The sequence below is a fragment of the Euleptes europaea genome, chromosome 17 (genome assembly GCF_029931775.1).
Source record: "Euleptes europaea isolate rEulEur1 chromosome 17, rEulEur1.hap1, whole genome shotgun sequence".
NCBI classification, from domain to species: Eukaryota; Metazoa; Chordata; class Lepidosauria; order Squamata; family Sphaerodactylidae; genus Euleptes; species Euleptes europaea.
This window is the reverse complement of record NC_079328.1, coordinates 50,617,059-50,634,921: the sequence shown is the minus strand read 5'-3', so window position 1 is coordinate 50,634,921 and position 17,863 is coordinate 50,617,059. Positions and strand designations below refer to the sequence as shown.

At 56.6% G+C, this 17,863-nt stretch overlaps 3 protein-coding genes across 3 annotated transcripts; 1 reads left to right on the top strand and 2 right to left on the bottom strand.

Annotated features, from left to right (window-relative positions):
- Positions 1 to 51: 51 nt before the first annotated feature.
- On the bottom strand, positions 52 to 3,869 carry LOC130488596 (uncharacterized). The gene is made up of 6 exons (XM_056862228.1): positions 3,785 to 3,869; positions 3,163 to 3,270; positions 2,003 to 2,142; positions 1,666 to 1,762; positions 1,214 to 1,338; positions 52 to 228 (listed from the first exon to the last, which is right to left on the bottom strand). The coding sequence occupies exons 1-6, from the start codon at positions 3,867 to 3,869 to the stop codon at positions 52 to 54; spliced, it is 732 nt and encodes a 243-aa protein (XP_056718206.1).
- A 4,280-nt stretch (positions 3,870 to 8,149) lies between these two features.
- On the top strand, positions 8,150 to 9,635 carry SPATA2L (spermatogenesis associated 2 like). Its single transcript, XM_056862403.1, has 2 exons — positions 8,150 to 8,458; positions 8,577 to 9,635. The coding sequence occupies exons 1-2, from the start codon at positions 8,150 to 8,152 to the stop codon at positions 9,633 to 9,635; spliced, it is 1,368 nt and encodes a 455-aa protein (XP_056718381.1).
- A 2,907-nt stretch (positions 9,636 to 12,542) lies between these two features.
- On the bottom strand, positions 12,543 to 17,459 carry CDK10 (cyclin dependent kinase 10). Its single transcript, XM_056862893.1, has 13 exons — positions 17,373 to 17,459; positions 16,739 to 16,811; positions 15,876 to 15,947; positions 15,650 to 15,752; positions 15,298 to 15,379; positions 14,782 to 14,849; positions 14,558 to 14,610; positions 14,387 to 14,456; positions 14,105 to 14,164; positions 13,811 to 13,934; positions 13,413 to 13,552; positions 12,734 to 12,786; positions 12,543 to 12,643 (listed from the first exon to the last, which is right to left on the bottom strand). Exons 1-13 carry the CDS (start codon positions 17,457 to 17,459, stop codon positions 12,543 to 12,545), a joined length of 1,086 nt encoding a protein of 361 aa, XP_056718871.1.
- Between the last annotated feature and the right edge of the window lie 404 nt (positions 17,460 to 17,863).

Here is a 17,863-nt window from a genome sequence, read left to right as displayed (position 1 = left end):
AGAAGGATAGGCGGGTAGGTGATGCTGCAGGGCCCTCTTGGGGGTGGTGCCTCACAGCTTCCCTTCCATGGCGAGGGTCTTTAGGTCGGCAGGCGAGCTGGCAGTCAGCACCACATGGGAGACGCACCTCTTCTCCACCAGGGAGGCCACAGCCTCACCCACCTCCAGGTGGCTCACGTAGCCTGGGCCCAGCCGCTCTGGGGTTGTCACCCCCATGCTGATCTTCACCTGCAAGGGCACATGAAGGATGGAGGTTGCCAACCGGGCCTGAGAGCCGCATCCTTCTCTCCGCAGCTGCAGCCCACCGGGAGCAACTGCGTTGAATTAGCAGCTGGATCCCTGGAGCCTGAAAAGCCCTCAGTCCGGCTGGGGCCTGGAATGGCATTTGCCCCACAGCAGATCACCCTCATTGGGAGGGGCTGCGGCTCAGTGGAAAAGCCTTGGCTTGGCATGCAGAAGGTCCCAGGTTCAATCCCTGGCACCTCCAGCTAAAAGGACCAGGCAGCAAGTGATTTGAACGACCTCCGTCTGAGGCCCTGGAGAGCTGCTGCCAGCCTGAGTAGACAATACGGACTTCAATGGACCAAGGGGCTGACTCAGTATAAGATAGCTTCATGTGTGTGTTCAGTTAGGGTGTATGTGTGTGTGTGGGGAGCCTGAGAGCACAGGGAGAGTCATTTGGCACGCACTGAGCTCCTTGGATGTTGGCCTTCACTGAGTCTGGCTGGGGACCAGCTCCCCCACCCCATCCCCAGGCCTTTTGTCCTTTCAGGGGGAACAAAGACACCTGGAGCATCCTGGCAACACTGGACAAAACAGGGAAAGATGCCCAGCCTCAAGGCCTTCACACAAGACCTTTCTTCACACAAGGCATAGTTAAATTGTGGAACTCCCTGCCCCAGGAAGTGGTGATGGCTGCCAACTTGGAAGGCTTTAAGAGGGGAGTGGACATGTTCATGGAGGAGAGGGCTATCCATGGCTACTAGTCCAAATGGATACTAGTCATGATGCACACCTATTCTCCCCAGTATCAGAGGAGCAGCCCTACTATAGTAGATGCTGTGGAACACAGGCAGGATAATGCTGCTGCCATCGTCTTGTTTGTGGGCTTCCCAGAGGCACCTGGTTGGCCACTGTGGGAACAGACTGCTGGACCTGATGGGCCTTGGTCTGATCTAGCATGGCTCTTCTTATGTTCTGACCCAGCACTGACCTCATTCAGTTTGCAGGGAATGTCTGGGTACTCCTCACGCAGCACCTGGCAAAAGGCCAGTGCCCCCGCTGCCCCGAGGGTCAGGAAACCAGTGCCTGGCAGGAGAAGATGCTCCCCGGCCCCTCCTGGAAGGGAGATACCATATTGTTAATCTTTGGAAGAGGTGAGTAGTGACGAGCAGCAGATGTGCCCTGTCCCATCTGTGCACCGACTGCCTGCCCCCCAACAGCACACAGTCTGCAGCTGCCTTATCTGTGCCAGCTGTGGTGTGGCACTTCTCTGCTTGCCTGTCCAGGCATGCAGTGACTGAACACCAAAATTCGGGTCCTGCATGTGGAAAGCAATGAGTGTCTTCAAGGGTGTGAAGACGACCCTTTCTGCTTCCACTGAAAAGTGGTATATTCACCGGCTGCAAGCCCCCCTCCCCCCATTAGGCAAAGCAGGCCTCTCACCTGTGATAAGGGTGTAGGAGCCACTGGGGTCATCCCTGACCAAGGGGAAGAAAGCCTTCCAGGAAGTGAAGGTGCTGAGAAGCAGCGTGTCCAAGACCTGTGGGTGGGGTGCATGGGGTGATTATTCTCCAGGCTGAAGCATCTCTGAAGTGAGGCCTTCCAAGCCTTGCTCTGACTTCTCCAGCAATAATGAGCCCTGATGATGGACAGCCCCCCCCCCAACAAAATGCCACACACAGAGACCCTCAACTCAGGAGCTCAGCCCTAACCACCGCCCTCCTCTGCCAGAGCATGAGACGCAACCCCCCCCCCCATGCCCACTGGCCTCCCTGCTCACCCGCTGCAGCTCCTTCAGGGACTGGGTGTGAGGGGGGCCCTCTTGCCACCAGCTGAAGCCCAGGCAGGACACCACATCCGTCACCTTGCCCAGGGCCTTCAGGACAGCCTCCCGGGCAGCTTCTGCTCCCTCTTCGGAACCTGGAAGGGATGGGGGAGCATTCTTCCTCATCACCAGCATCTCACACAGAATGGCCAGAATCTCTTGATCCCAACCAGATAGACCCTTAAGTGGGGAGCCCCTTGCGAGACTTGGTTTCCGGGACTTCACTGAAACAGCCCACCATGTGATGTCTAAGGCTTATAGAGCTGGCCTTTGACGTGCATCTTGACTGTTCAGTTGAAGGGATGAAACGGGAAAAGCCAACCCACAAGAGAGGGCTCGCTAGAGTGACACACACTCGGACTCACACACACTCCCCCTCTCTGCCCTGCACATCGGGGTACCTATACATCCATGGGTGTGTGTCTCTGATCTGGGGACCCACTCCCCACATCAAGCCATCAGCCAAAAGGGGCTCTAGAGCCAAGAAAACTCCACCCCCCCCCAATCTGAGTGCCTTAAAGGAGCCCCCACCAGGGCTTAAAGCCTCTGCTAAAGGAGAGGCCCACCGGGGCCGGAAGCCGGCTCTGACCAGGAGGCCATTTGTTTGTTTGACTAATCTGAATTCAAGACAATTAGAGGATTTCTCCCAGTTCAATAGTTCTTTAGCATTCCCGCTTATATTCATAATATTGCATTAGGGTACCTAAACTATTAGATGCTCTTGGATTTACAAATGGGGGAGCAGCCGTTTGGTACTTTGTACTTTGCAGCAATGGGGCATAATTTTCTCAACAATAGCTCCTGGATTTCAAATGAAACATTAGAACTGCTTAACAATCCCAATGAGGAAGGTGTTCTCCAGTTTCAGATTTACCTGCCTACAATGTCCCTTTGGCTCCCAACTCCATACCACAACATGGGGGTGGGGGTGAAGCCAGGCATGGGGGAGCTGGGCAACTGGCTGGCTGCCCTGCGGCTGCCCTGCTCACATATGCCTGCCTTCCCACCCCCATGTTGTGGTTCTATACCTCCTCTGGGCTCTCTTCCCTGCAAAGCCCCCTTCCCCACCACTGCCCACCCAGCAGCAACCCCTGCTGTGCCACACAAGCCCTTACCAACATCCCCAATGAGAGTCTGCAAGCGGTTCTGGAGTGACGCTGGCAAAAACTGCCTCAGTTTCTCCAATCTGCTTCCATCCCGGGAGATGACAGCAACCTGGAAGCCTGTAGGGATGGCAGAACATCATGGTGGGGTGTGTGTGTGCCAAGGGGGAGCTGGGAATCAGTTTGATCAGTGCCCACTTCTGATTGACTGCTGCCTCCCTTTGAGCCGGGACTTGGCCTTGAGGCCAGTTTGTGATGGTAAGGATCAGCCCTGGAACAGAGAGCAGGCTGCCTCTAGGCATGAGCCCAGTGTTTCTTTCCCCACAAAGCAGCCACAGGGAGTCCTCCAACACGTACACACACACACACACACACACACACTCATCTGAGGTCAGAGACTCAGGGCTCCCAAAGCGGGCTTCAGCTCCAGCACCTCTCTTTGCAGAAATGGACCACCAGTTACAGGATTCGACCACCACAGAATGACATGGGAAGCCAGCTGGTGCAGGATAAACGGGGCCTGTGATGAATGTGGCAGCGTTTGCACACCCGTAGTACATGCATTCACACGTACAAGGTGACTGCTCACTGAACCAGGCTCTGGAGAGAAGGGTTTTCACACAATGGTCCTTACCTTTCTCCAGCAGCGAGCTGACAATCCCAGAGCCCACCGTGCCGGCTCCCCCAAGCACCACCACCACCCGCTCCGACGCAGACATCCTGGCAAGCAGAGAGGCAGAGAGCCCTCTGCTCGGAAGAGGGCCACCGTGGGAGAAGTGGGGCAGCGGATCCCACGCAGGAGAATGAGCCAGGAACGCTCCCCGGAGCACCACCTTGAAGGCCCGCCCACTGCCCTCCCCCTCACTCTGCCAGCCACAATACTTGGCAGATTGATGCAATGTCCCCCCACCCAATGGCAGGCGCAAGGGAAGGGAGAGAGCCCGGCCCTTCCCTTTGCTGTCAGTTTCTCTTCTCTGGGTGAAATGACATGCCCACAGGGAGGGTCGCAGTAGATCAAATCCGCTCAGCCTATTGAAGGATGTGACAGGGCTCTGGGTGCCCACAGAAGGGCCGGGGGGGGGGGGCAGGCCCAAGAGATGCCATGAGCTTTGAGAGGAGGGGTGCTGATGGTGCCCCCCAGCCCCCAAAGATCATAGAATCATGGAGCTGGAAGAGACCATCTAGTCCAGCCTAGAGCATCCCTGACAAGTGCTTGTCCAGCCTCCGAACACAAGAAAAGCCCTGTTGGATCAGACCAAGGCCCATCAAGCCCAGCAGTCTGTTCGAAGGTCCCAGGTGGGAAAACGCCCTTGAGCTGGGCCAGACAGTGTGTGTGTGGGGGTGCTCCCTTGGCAGGGGGTTTCAGGCTGGGCAGCCTCCTGCAGCCCACTCACACATGAACACACATGAAGCTGCCTTCTACTGAATTGGACCCTTGGTCCATTAAAGTCAGCATTGTCTACCCAGACTGGCAGCGGCTCTCCAGGACCTCAGGCAGAAAAGGGTCTTTCCCATCACCTACTTGTCTGGTCCCTTTAACTGGAGATTTCAGGGACTGAACCTGGGACCTTCTGCATGGCCCAATGGACCAAGGCTCTGATTCAGTGTAAGGCAGTTTCACGTGAATGGGCATTCAGCTCATGAACACGCATGAACACACGAAGCCACTTTATACTGAACCAGACCCTCGGTCCATCAAGGTCAGTGTTTTCTACTCAGACCAGCAGCGGCTCTCCAGGGTCTCAGGCAGGGGTCTTTCACAACACCTATTTGGCCTAGTCCCTCTAACTGGAGATGCCGGGGATTGAACCTGGGACCTTCTGCATGCCAAGTAGGTGCTCTACCGCTGAGCCACGGCCCCTCTCCAGGGTCTCAGGTAGGGGTCTTTCACACCTAGTCCCTTGAACTCCATGGCTCTCCAGGGTCTCAGGCGGAGCTCTTTCCCATCACCCCCTTGCCCAGTCCCTCTAACTGGAGATGCTGCCGGGGATCGAACCTGGGGCCTCCTGCATGCCCGGCAGAGGCTCTGCCACTGAGCCACGGCCTCTCCCCCGGGCGCGGCTCTCTGGGCCAGGCCTGGGGGAGCGAGGGGGCCCCTGGCCCGGCCGGCTCCCTGAGCTCCGTCCCCTATGACTGCGCGCCACGCGGGGGGGGGGAACAGCGACGTGGACGCGCGTCGAACACGCCACGGCCATTCGCACGTGCGCGCTCTGAGCGAGGCACGCGCCGTCGGGCGCTTCCGGGATCCGCCGCTTCAAGGGTTAATGCCCGGGCGCGTGACGCAACCCCATCGGGGCGGGGCCGAGGCGAGCCGGAAGTGACGGCGGCAAGCCGAGAATCGGCGCTGGCAGGCGAGCGGCTCGGGCTCCGGCGAGGCGCCCCCCCCCGCGAAGGCGAGCGTGACGTCAGCAGCCGGTGACGCGCCCCAGGTGCGTCTCCCCCCCACCACGCTGCGGGAGGAGGGGCTGGAGGGCCGCCGGTCCCCGTGGCGGGGGGTTCCGCGGGCGCTCCCCGCTCCGGCTCGTAGATAGAGGAGGGGGCTTCCCGCTCAGCGTCTGTCCTCGGCCGGGCGCGGCCGCCTCCTCTCTCCGGCGTCCCACGTGGGCCCCTCGTGCCTCCCTTGGCCCAGGGCTCTGGCGCCTTGGGGGGGGGGCAGGAGGGGCGTTTCTGGCCCCTCGCGGGGAGGGTGTCCAGGTGCGCCTGACCCGGGGAGGCTGTGCAGGTGCGCCTGGCTCCTAGCTCGGTTGCCGGTAGCCGACAGCAAAAAGCCCGGCGGTTTCACCTGACCCACACCCAAAAACCTGTGCGACCCTTTGAGGAAGTAGGAATGTTAGGAAGAACTTGCTGGCAGTTGGAGGGGTTCCTCGGTGGAACGGGCTTCCTCGGGAGGTGGTGGGGCTCTCCTTCCCTGGAGGTTTTGAAGCAGAGGCTAGATGGCCATCTGTCAGCAAGGCTGATCCTATGACCGTAGGCAGATGATTGAGAGGGAGGGCACCTTGGCCATCTTCTGGGCACTGGGGGTGTGGGGGGGAGGTAGTTGTGAAATTCTTGCATTGTGCAGGGGGTTGGACTAGATGACCCTGGTGGTCTCTTCCAACTCTAAATGCACATTTCCCCCATCTGAATGCTCAAAACTCTGCATGGGAAATTAGTTTTGAGAATTTGGCTGGGGAAAATGTGCATTTAGAGAGCAGCAAATCCAAGGCACACCCCCCGTGTGTTTTCACCCAAAGACAGGGGTTTCCAACCCACCACTTCCTTGCAAGGATGATTGGATTTGACCGTCCCCAAGACTGGGACCCTGGAATAAATCTCCTTCTGATAGTTTGACCAAAAGTGGGTTTGGACTCTCACATGCACAGGCATAGCACACCAATGAAAGCAACAGGCTTTCTTGAAAAGGTTAAAGAAAGGTTTAGGCTTAAGCATAAGGCAAAGGATAAGCAGGTGCAATAAAACAACACAATCTGGCTTCCTAACATACACCTACCTGCATGAAGGCAAGCAGGTTGCAACATCTTCAAAACAGCAGGAGTTGCACAGCTGCAGGTAGGAGATGCAGCAAGGTGGTCGCTGGCCCATCACTGGTCCTGAGGCTGTTATTGAGCCACGCTTGGAAAAACTTGTGCCAGGTGGTTATAGGCTGACTTTATAGGAAACTGGACACCTGACCCCTTGACCCGCAATAGCCGAGCAAGAACGTGATCCAAAATATGAGTCTGGAAGAGAAGACATCTTTCCCTAAACCTTGTCTGTTCCATCAGAGAATGGAAAGGGATGGTGGTGTCCGTTTTATTTATTTCATTTATACCCTGCTTTTCTCATCAGTGAGGACCCAAAGCAACTCACAGCATTCTCCTCTTCTCCATTTTATCTTTACAACAACCCTATGAGGTAGTTGAGGCAGAAAGTGTGTGACAGGTCCAGGGCCACCCAGCTAGCTTCCATGGCAGAGGGGGATTCAAACCTGGCTCTCCCAAATCTTACTCGAACGCTTGAACCAGCATTCCACACTGGCTCTCAGATGAGGCTGAAAGGTGGGGTGACAGCTCAGCCACCACCTCAAACAACCTGTCTGCTGATTACTTCCTTGATACATTTACATCCCAACTGTTCTGTCGCTACATTTAAAGCAGATTACAATTCAAAATATCATCTCTGATATGGGACACCAAAGGAAAGGGGTGCAGAAAATGGAGAGGAAAGCAAGCAGGTTCAGGCATCAACACACAGGTCACTTGGATGACCAATTGCTCCAGAGGTATCAGATGGTGTGGCTGCTCTAGAAGAGAGTTCTTCTCCACAGCAGTTGCATCCAAAGTTTTAGAAGAATAGAAATAAACTGTCACTCGGGGAAACAAATGGAAAGACAGCTGGGGAAACAAGGGGCTGCACCTGTTTAGATGAAAATAGCAAGTGTGGGTACACAAGAGAGGGCCTTCTCAGTGGCAGCCCCATGATTATGGAACCTCCTTCCCAGGGAGGCGTGCCTGGCCCCCTCACTTTCACTCTTTAGTAGGCAGTTGAAAACAGTTTTATTTAGGGCTGTATTTGATTAATTCACTAGCTATCCTAGACTGTGATTTTACATTTTTGGCTTTTTATGTTTTATTTTATCTACATTGTGAGCCGCCTTGAGCTCTGTATGGGAGAAAGGCGACTGATAAATGTTTTAAATTAATTAATTTTAAAAACTCAGCATGCTGAGCATAGTGGACAAAAAGCATAGACAGATCTGTAAACTGATCCCTTCCTTGTGTACTTTGTTTGTTTGTGGAGCGTAGTTTATGTTCAAGGGCTTTTTGGACAGAAAGTGGATTTACTTGTCATCATGTTCTCTGTTTCGGTTCAACGCAGAACGTAGCTGTGCGTGAAAAGTGCTCTGGTCCCCTTTATACCTCGGGGCAGCAGCGCCTCCTCTGTGTGCTGGTTGGGCTGGCTGTGGGGAGGTGGGTGAGTGGGGCAGGGTCTCAGGGCTTGGCCTTTGTTCTGCTGCAGGATGAGTCCCGGTGCGCTGGTGCAGGAGGAATACCGGCGCTGCCTGGAGAGGGATTTCCGCAGAGGCCACACCGGGGTGTGTACGGACTCATCCCTGAAGCAGATGCTGTGGCGCCAGCTGTTGGAGGATCCAGAGCTGCACTGTGCCCTGCAGGGGGAAGACACCTTTGCCATGCTTGCGGGGGCCCTGCGAGGGCAGCTGGACCTGGGGGTGGCCCTCCGGAATCTCTGCAGAGCCTTTGAGGTGCTGGAGCTGGCGGCCGTCAACCTTTACTTCTTCCCCTGGCGCAAAGAATTTAGCACCATAAAAGTGAGCATTCCTGGGGCATTTGGGGGCTGGCAGGAGGGGGAATACAACAGCAGGTTGTTCCCCTGCCCCATACTTTGTGGGGACAGCCAGGGGACTGACAGTGTGTCTCTCTTCGCAGACCTTCTCTGGCGTCTACGTGCATGTCCTCCAGGGAGTGCTCTGCGAGGCCGACATTGCCAAGAGTTTCTACCGGATGGGGTATGTCCAGAGAGACAGCCTCCACCTGATGATTTCCCAGCTGCCACCAGGGCCCAGCCTGCTCCGCGTTGCTTGCAGCTTCTTTGCGGCCCAGGTGGAGTGCCAGATCCTGGGCAAGATCTTGGAGGAGCTGGAGCCTTGTGGAATCTCCTCTGAAGAGCTGCTGCAGGCACGGAGGGAGGCCAGGGGCGGCCTGGAGGGCTGCGTGGCCAAGCTGCAGAGCCTGCTTCGGTGGCCCAGGGGCAAAGACTTCTGCGTGGAGCCAGCCGACGGGGTTGACCTGTACAGGGAGAGCCCCGAGGGACAGAACCCCTGTGGCGAGCCTCCAGGATCTAGGCCCCCAACTCAGCATCAGCCTCCCCGCTACGAGCGCAGCAGCAGCCCCCGGCTGAGGAGCAAAGAGCTGCGTGCGAGGAGCCCCCAGGGCCTGTCGGAGGGCAGGAGCAAGCTGTGGGGCTCTGGACAGGAGCAGCCCTGTGGGAACGGTCTCGTGGCCCCCGAGGGGCCTGATCTGGAGACCTCCTTCTCCTTTATCTCCTTGAGGCGGGAGCTCAGCAGGTCGAGCGACACGGATTATCCCGCACAGCCGGGAAGCCGGTTCTTGTCCCCCAGTCCCCACTACGAGAGTCCCGGCCCTCAGCCCCACGGCACAGGTAGACCGGCTTCTCCTTCTGCGAGGCAGCTGAGGAGCCCCCAGCTGAGCCCCGTGGGCCTGCGCCGAGCACAAGGGCTGGGCTCGGGGGTGGCAGGCCCGGAGCCCCCCCGCTACCATCTGCATTCATGCCTGCTCCCAGGGGCGCTGCCTTCATCCTGCTGTGCCAGCTGCCGGTTGCTGCACGACAGTGGCTGCGACATGGCCCAGCGCTGCCGCAGCTCCCACCATGTTGAAGAGCTGCAGAGCGAGAAGCAGCAGCGCCTCTGGCTGCAGCGGACAGAGGTGGACAAGCTGTTGCAAGAGGTGGGTGGAGCCAGGCAGTAGTGCCGGGAGTGGCCATCGGACAGGGGGCCACAGTCGCTCCCCTGGGGGTTCGGATGCCTCATCAGCCCACCTGGGGCAGGACCCACTAAACTTGGGCCAAAATTCCCATTGGGAAGAAGCCAATCAGATGACTCAGTGCTGCCTGCCAGAGCTGTTGATAGGTCTGTAACTGGACGGGGGAACCAAATGGGTAAAGAGTCAGTGGGCTGCACTGGCTATTTCCCGGGTAGTTCTGAGAGTCCCAGAAGATAACAGGGGAAGCCAGAGAGCCTTGCTTCTCCCCCTGCCCCCAGTCTCCCAAGGAAGACTTTGCCTTACACAGGAGGGACAAGAATTTGGCACCAGCTCTCTTGTAGTGCTGCTGGCATCATGGCCCTGCTGTCTGAAAATGGCCCCCATTTCCTGTTGCCCAGAAAATGCATTATGAACAGGCAGACAAAGATGGGGGTTTCAAGTGGGTGGCTTTTCACCGCTTGAATTGGTTGCTAAGCTACAGAGCAGGCAGCAAAGAGGCTCTGTTGAGGCTGGGTGTTCCAACCCCTTGATTTGGACAGGGCAGTGAAATTGAGAGGGGGGTTGCTATACCTGGGATGGTGGTAGGAAAAGGGGCTAGGAGCCCCCACCTCCCAGCTCCTCCCCACCCAAACAGGGCCTGCTGCAGATGCAAAACCCCAGATCCCATCTTGCGTAGGCAGTAATGCAACAACTGGGTGGGAAGAAGGGCTCCAAGGGATGCGGATTCTGCAGCTATTTATAGGTCTGCCTCCTTGGCAGCCGAAGTTGTTTCTCCAGCTGTGCAACAAGCTTCACGCAGCCCCTTCGTTCACACCACTTGCAGGGAGCAGCAAAATTATCAGCAGGGGAGGGCTGCAAAGGGAGCTGCCAACTGGCCCCACCTCCTCCTGGGCAGGATAGCTGCAGTGAGAGGAGTCAGATCCCCAGCCGGTCCTCAGCAGGGTTTTGAGGAGCTTTGACAACCCCGAGGCACTTCTGGCAGTTTGCACACTGTTGGGTGAACCAAAAGGGATGGGTGGGGAAAGGGGGGGGGGACCTGTAGTGAGTCCATCTCTGGCTTAGGCTCCTGTGCCTCTTGCATATTGGCCTTAAATATTGTCTGTGCTTGACTTACTTGCCAACACTTGGACTATTTTTGTCAGCACTCGGTATTTCCAAGTTGTTTTCAATATGTAAAGTTTACTTGTGAATAACAGGTATGTGTCTGGGTGCTGTGATTCCACTGGAGCAGGAAAAAACACTAACCCTGGGGAGAGAACATTTGAGCACGGGGGCAGAATTCAGCTGCCAGAAACTGACTGTAAGTTTCTAAACCCATATTTTTGCAAAAAGCTGCTGAAATTGATGTGTGGGTGATTGTTTAGTGAAATCGATAAAACCTCTATGGGAAGAGCTACACCACCGCAGAAGATAATTTGAGTGATACCCAGACCAGAGCTGCCACTTTGGGAGTGGGTGACTGAAGAACTGAGTGAAATGTGGGTGGCAGAAGGTGACGCACGCTGGCCATGTGACAAATGAATTGTCAGCAGGTGAGGATAGTATACTCCGTTCCCCCAGTGTTCTCAAGAAAGTCAAATGTGAACTTGTTGAGCTCCTATAGCAATGTGCAACTTGTCAACCACCTCATCAGAGGTCTTGGGGGTTACAGGCCATTTTGCCTAATGGCAATTCTGAGCAAAAGTGGTAGAAGGTGAAGCTATTAAGCATATAGAGGAACAAGCCTTGATCAAGAAAAGTCACCGTGGCTTCTGCAAAGATAAGGCCTGCCTCACCCACATTCTGCAGTTTGTTGAGAGGATTAAAAAGGGTATGGATACGGATGTGATGGTAGGCATTTATTTGATAAAAGTCCCTCACCCCAGCCCTATTAATAAATTCAGCAGTTCTGAGTTCTCTCATTGATTTATAACACATTACAGTAGGAAGCCGAGGTGAGGAGGGTGCAGATGTAAGGAGCAACCAGCAGACCCCCGAAGGAGTGGCAGGGGGGAGTGCGCTCTCTGGCTTCTTTGTGTTTGGGGTGAGCCGTGCAGTGGCCAGTTTTGTAGGTTATGCCAAATTATTCAGTATGATGAAAACCAAAGCAGCTGCGAGACACTTCAAAAGAGTCTTTCCTTCTGGGTGAATGAGTGACATCACTGCAGATGATGTGCAATGGAAGCCAGTGTGAAGTGACACATATTGGGGCAGACAGCCCTTACCTTTAAATGCACACTGCCAGGGTCTAAACTAGAGACAGAGAGGGGTTTTGAGGTTGTAGTGGAAAGCTCAGTGAAAACTGATAGGAGTGAAAAGGCCAAAGTCTTTGTTAAAACAGCCAGTAGAGTAGCACCCTTTGTACAGATAGCTCTATGGTGCAGCTATATTTGTAATACTTTGTATAACTACTTCACCCCTTGGAAAGGATATCGTGGAACTGGAAAGGCAGCCCCAGAAGCCCACAAAATGATCAAGGGCTTAAAGCACCTTCCCTAATGAAAAGGCTGAAGAGTCTGGGGCTTTTTACTTTAGGAAAAACGAGGGCATGAACTGTGCAAAGGAACACACAGAGCAGCCTGTCCTTACAGGACTTGCTGGTGGCCAGCAGAGATGGCTCATGGGGAAAAGGGGTTACATGCTTAATAGGGGGCAAACAGCAAGGGGCCAGCTGGCACCATCACCCCCCGCTGGTCAGCTTCCAGAGGTATCCAGCGAGAGAACACTGGTTGGCATGCCGCATGGTCATCCAGTCTGTTCCTAGAAACTCGCGGCCGCTCAAGCAGCCCATGACAGAGCAGGGAAGGGTTCTCCTCCTCCTCTCATGAAGGGCTCTGGCTCTTTCAGAAGAAAATTCTGCCCTGCATGCACACGGGCCCCACTCCTTTCCTCCTCACAGGCTGTCAGACAGGCTCAGGGCCGGCTGCGTTTGCCTGGGCACTCTGTACCCACACTCGGAGCAGCCCGCTTGTTGCGATGGTGGGGGAAAGTCGGCATGAGCTCCGGCTCGCAGGCTGGAAAGAGGGAGAAGGCTGGGTCAAGCTGTGCTTGGGGAAGGAGCCCGCTCGAGCCTGAGAGAGCCCCCCTTCCCATGTGAGACTTACGCAGCGGCTTCTCCTTGAAGTAGGAGCTCTCCAGGCAGTCGCCGGCCGTGGCTCTGGGGAGAAAAGGCACAAGGGCAGTGAAGAGGCAACCAACTCCTCCCCCCAGCGGTTCTGACTGTTCTAGGAAAGCCGTTCTCTGGAAAGGAGGCTGCTGTTTCTCCTCCCCCCACCCCAGATGTGGGTGGGCGAAACTGACGGCCTAGGTGGCATAAGAGAACACTGGCTGCCTTAGGTGGGGGAGCTGCTGCCACTCAGGATGCTGTTCCTGGGAGGGTCCCATTAACAAAGGATGGCCTCTAAACAGGCTGACTGCAGCCCAACCAGCCACCTGTTCTTCGGAGCCTCCTGGTGCTCCCAAACAGGCAGTAGCCCAGTCCCGCCCCTTGCAGAGTTAAGTCCCAGCGGCCAGCAAGCAGTGTGGCCGTTGTTGCCAGTTGTGGCAGACGGCTCTGCCTCCCATTGCTTGCCAAGGGCACTGCAGTGTTAACTCTGCCTGGCCGAAGACCATCCTCCTTTAGCATCTGAAACCAGCTACTTCGGGGGCTGACCCTCCTTCTGTGTGGCAATGTGGGGCTCCTCCTTCCCTGGGCCGTTCCAGCTGCCCTCATTCTGTGCTACCCTTTTGGAGGCAGAGCTGCCTTTGAGACTTTTGGGTGGGTGAGCCCCAGGGCCTGGTTACCTTTTCTTGGGGTCGTACATGAAGAGGAAATTGAGGAGGCGGAGACCAGCTTCTGACAGCCACGGGAACTTGTGCTTCAGGTTGTTGTAGGGCTGCTTGCGCAGCGTGTACTGGCTCACCAGGGGCAGCTTGGAGAAGCCCTGGAGGATGCAAGGCGGGGGGGGGTTGCTTGCAGGCACCTCCTGGAGACGCAGCTGCCAGGGGCCTCTTACAGCAGGGCTGGTTTTGGCCTGGACAGCAGCTAAACAGCTACGCTTTCAGGCAGGGGCTCAGGTCAGATGGCCCCCAGGTACCTGCCCTGCTCTCACCCAAAGGAAGGCGGCATGGGGATGGGGTTTGAGGCAGGGAAACCCATGTGCAGCCCTCCACAAGTGGGGTCAGGCAAGGAAGACACTCACTGGCCAGATGGTCTCGTTCGGGGTGCCCAGGAGTTGCACAATCATGTCTATCTGCTGGATCTCAGAGCTCCCGGGCAGCAGGGGCTTATGGGCCAGCAGCTCTGCCAGGATGCAGCCCACCGCCCTACAAGGAAAATCCAACATCAGCGCAGAGGATCACACACCCCTGGGGGCTGGCCCTGAGCCCTTCACCGAGCTCCAAAGCAGGTGCAGAATGCCGTTTCCTGGTTTCTTTTTCACTCCCCACCCCACACAACTGTAACCCCCAGACTGGAAGAGACCTTCTTCCCTCACCACATATCTATGGCTGTGGTCTGCGTTGTTGTTCCCAGTAACAGTTCAGGGGCTCGGTACCTGCAAGACATAAGAACAGGTATGTCTGAGACCATAAGAAGAGCTGGGTCAGAGCAGCGGTCCAGCTGCCAGCATCCTATCTCACACAGCAGCCAACTCATTCCTCTGATTGTCCTACACCACGGCATAGAGGCCGAGGCCTTCCCCTCATGTTGCCTCCTGGCACTGGGATTCAGAGGTTACTAGGCAGGACTACTGGACTACTCAGGAGTAGCTACTCACCAGAGTGTGACTACTTTGGGAGTCATGGGCTTCAGAGGCACTTGGTAAGCACGAGCCAGGCCAAAATCCGCTGCAAAAAGGGGACACGGGAGAGTCACAGGCCAAGTGAGCGGCATTCCAAGCCAGCCGGGGGGGGGGGGGGAAGCGGGCCAGCCACTGCAGAGGACTCACCTGTCTTCACACACCCTTTGTCAGTCATAAGCAAGTTGGACACTTTCAGGTCCCTGTTGGAGGAAAGCAAGACCCAGGTGAGGAGGGGCCGAGTTGGGAGCAGCCCTTCTCCCCTGGTGACCCCTTGAGCCTCCACTCAGCTTCCACGCAGGGCTGCTGGCCACGGCTGGGCCTGGAAGCGGAGCAGCTGCCTCAGCTCCAGCGGGCCCCTGCCCATTCCTCACCTGTGGATGATGAAGTTGTCGTGCAGGTATTGAAGGCCTTTGAGAACCTGGAGGATGATGCACTTCACCTGCACAGGTGGGGAAGCATTAATTGGGCACTGCTAAGAGGGAAGCGCTCCTGAATGTCCCATGCCCTGCTCTGGCCTGCATCAGGTTCCCCCTGAGGCCCAACCTGCTGAACTAGAATGACGATTCCTGACCTGGACCATCTGCAAAAACACAGTGAGTCCAAACTGTCTGGCACGAACACCTGGCAAGACCTGAACCATCTTGGGCTCGGGCCCTTTCTTGCCGCCCATCTAGTTACCAACACTGAAAGTCCGAGGCTTCCACACTTACGTTTGCTGCGCCTTGCTGGAAGCAGAAAGCCCTTCTGGCCCCTCGCTCTGCTTCGGCATGTCCAGCATTCAGCAGAACCATACCTCTGTAGGGCAGGTCTTTCATCCTGGTGAGTGCCAAGCTCTCCATCAAGCAAAATGGCCTGCTTTCTCCCCTCGCCCCCACGCCTATCCCTACCTGGGCTTCAGAGAAGGGAACCTGCATGTTCTCCAGGAGGCTGGCCAGGTCCTGCTCGCAGTAGCCCATCACCAGGAAAATGCTGCAGGAGAACAGCAAGCGCTCGTTTCTGGTTGCTGCAGGAACTCGGAGAGCTATCGCTCAAGGGGGCATGCTGAACAGGCAGGAATGGACGCAGCAGGACCCCTGCTCGGGAGCTGCCAATGCCCAATGCCACGCTTGGCTTTCTCCTTTGCCTGTCCCTGCAGCGTCCTGCACTCCGCTCTACCCCATCAGCCAGCCCCTCCAAAAACCACCAGGAGGACATCACCGGCAGGCTTGGTTTGGTGGAGAGAAAAGCAACCCCCCGTACCTCTCGAGATGATTCCCCACCACCACCTCCTTCAGCTCCACAATGTTGGGGTGCTGCAGCTTCAGCAGCAGGGTGATCTCCCGCAGGCTGCTGATGGGGATTCCTGCCGAGGGCAAGTGGGAGCACAGTAAGTGGCAGGAGCAGAGGCAGCAGCCGTTCTCCTGCAGCCCTCTCCTCCCCGCCTGCCCCCCCCCCACACATACCTGAGCTTTCCCTTCGCACTCACCATCTTTCTCTTTGTCCATCCGCACTTTCTTCAGTGCCACAATCTCATCCGTCAGGGTGTCCCGAGCACGGTCTGAAATGGAAGTGCAATCCTAGGACTGTCCCTGGGGGAGCCTCCCTCCCTCTCCATCTCCTTGTGGTTTGCTGATGGAGCCCCTCCTCCTGAAGAGAAGCCAGCAGGTAGACTGCTGTGAACTCAGCCCAGAGTCAGGTCGAAGCTCAGATGCTGACCGAGTGGAAGAACCTTCTGCATATGAGACAGGTGCTCAATGGCCCTGTGACCCAGGGCGAGACCTTGGTCTCGTGGCAGAGAAAGGCGCTCTGCTTACAGAAGGTGTTGGGTTCAATTCTTGGCCTCTCCAATTAAAGGAGCTCAGACAGCAGCTGTTGGGGGAAGACTCTCCTCTGCCTGAAAGAGCCGCTGCCAGTCAGAACTGCTGCTGCTGAGCGAGGTGGACCAATGGCACGCCTCAGGCTCTGACTGATTTGTCCGTTCACATGGCCAGACCTCTCATGGAGGGGGCCTTGCACATGCTGCTCCCTTGCACAGGTCGCTGCTTCTCCATACAGGAACATCACAGCTCCAAATGACAAAGGGAAACCTTATTCATGCCAGCCCTTCTGTTTTCTACAGGCTCTCTGGAAAGGCTTCCAGCTAAGCTGGATCTCTCTGTTTCTCAATGTGTGTGTTGCTGGTAAAGCAGTCGAATCCCATCTGCGGTCTGACCAGCAGGATGGCTGCAGTCACATCCCCAGGGAAGAGTCATAGTGGCCTGGGAGGGTGAGTACCAAACGGGTCAGGCCCCTGGATGGATTCCCCAGCATCTAGGGTTATGTGTGACACGTGGTGAAAACAGCACTCACACACAATGCCGTAGGTCCCTTCTCCGATCCGATTGAGCTTCTCAAACTCCTTCACGCTCCGGCATCTTCCCAGCTGAAAGGAGAGACATGCCATGGAACCAGCTCCGACTGGGCCCCTTTGGAGATGTCCAGGGCACCAGCAAAGGTCATTGCTCCTACATGGAAGATGTATCCCAGGCTAGGAGTCGACTTTATGAAGCGAGTCTAGCCCTGTTCACATGTTACAGTGAACACTCATGCAGTCCGTGTGGAGTCTGCACCGGATTTTTAAAATACGTGCGTTAAGTAATTCAACACAGGTACAGCAGAACAGGTGATAGAAAACCCCACGTTCACCCAGGCACTAGTCCCTGGTTTGAATTGCAACGTGAAAACACGTGGGCTCTTTCTTACAAACAACTGCACACGTGTACATGCATTCACTGCAACGTGAACAGGGCCCCAGCGACCCTGCTGCGCCTCTCCAGCCCAGGGCCGGCTGGACACCTGGGGCAGAGGGCCCGGCCCAAGCCCCTGTTCCCTGCAGGGCCTCCCCACGTTTCTTCGAACCGCCCACCGGCTCTTCTCTCTCGCCCCGGCCACTGAGGAGCCGCCCCTCGCCCGGAGGCTTCTGGGAGTTGTAGTCGCCACGCACCCTGTGCTCCGGAGGCACCGCGAAGAAGCCGCCGCGGAGACGCTTCAGCCGCAAAGGCTCCGGCTCCGCCGAGGCAGCCTCCGCCATGACGCCGCCCCAAGGCTCGCAGCCACTGCGCATGCGTCAACACTTCCGCACAGGCGCAGTGCGACCCTTCGCCCTGCGCTCCCCCCCCACCCGAACGCGCCCCTAGCAACGGTTGCTGTGCGCGGCCTTGGCTCCAAACACCGGGGGGATTGGAGGGGGTGCAAATGGAGGGGGGGGGAGGAGGCCGCCGCTGGAGCTCCGGGAGCCTCGCCGAAGGCGGAGACACGTGGCCCCTCCGGGTATTGCAATGCCCTGATATAAGGGCTGGTTTAGAACACTGTGTATTCACACGCGCACACCCGGAAGCTTTGGGGAAGTTGGCATCCGGGAGCCATGAACCAACAAATCATGCTCTCTCTGCTTGGTACTGTGACAGCCAGATAGATTTCCCCTGAATATGGAAG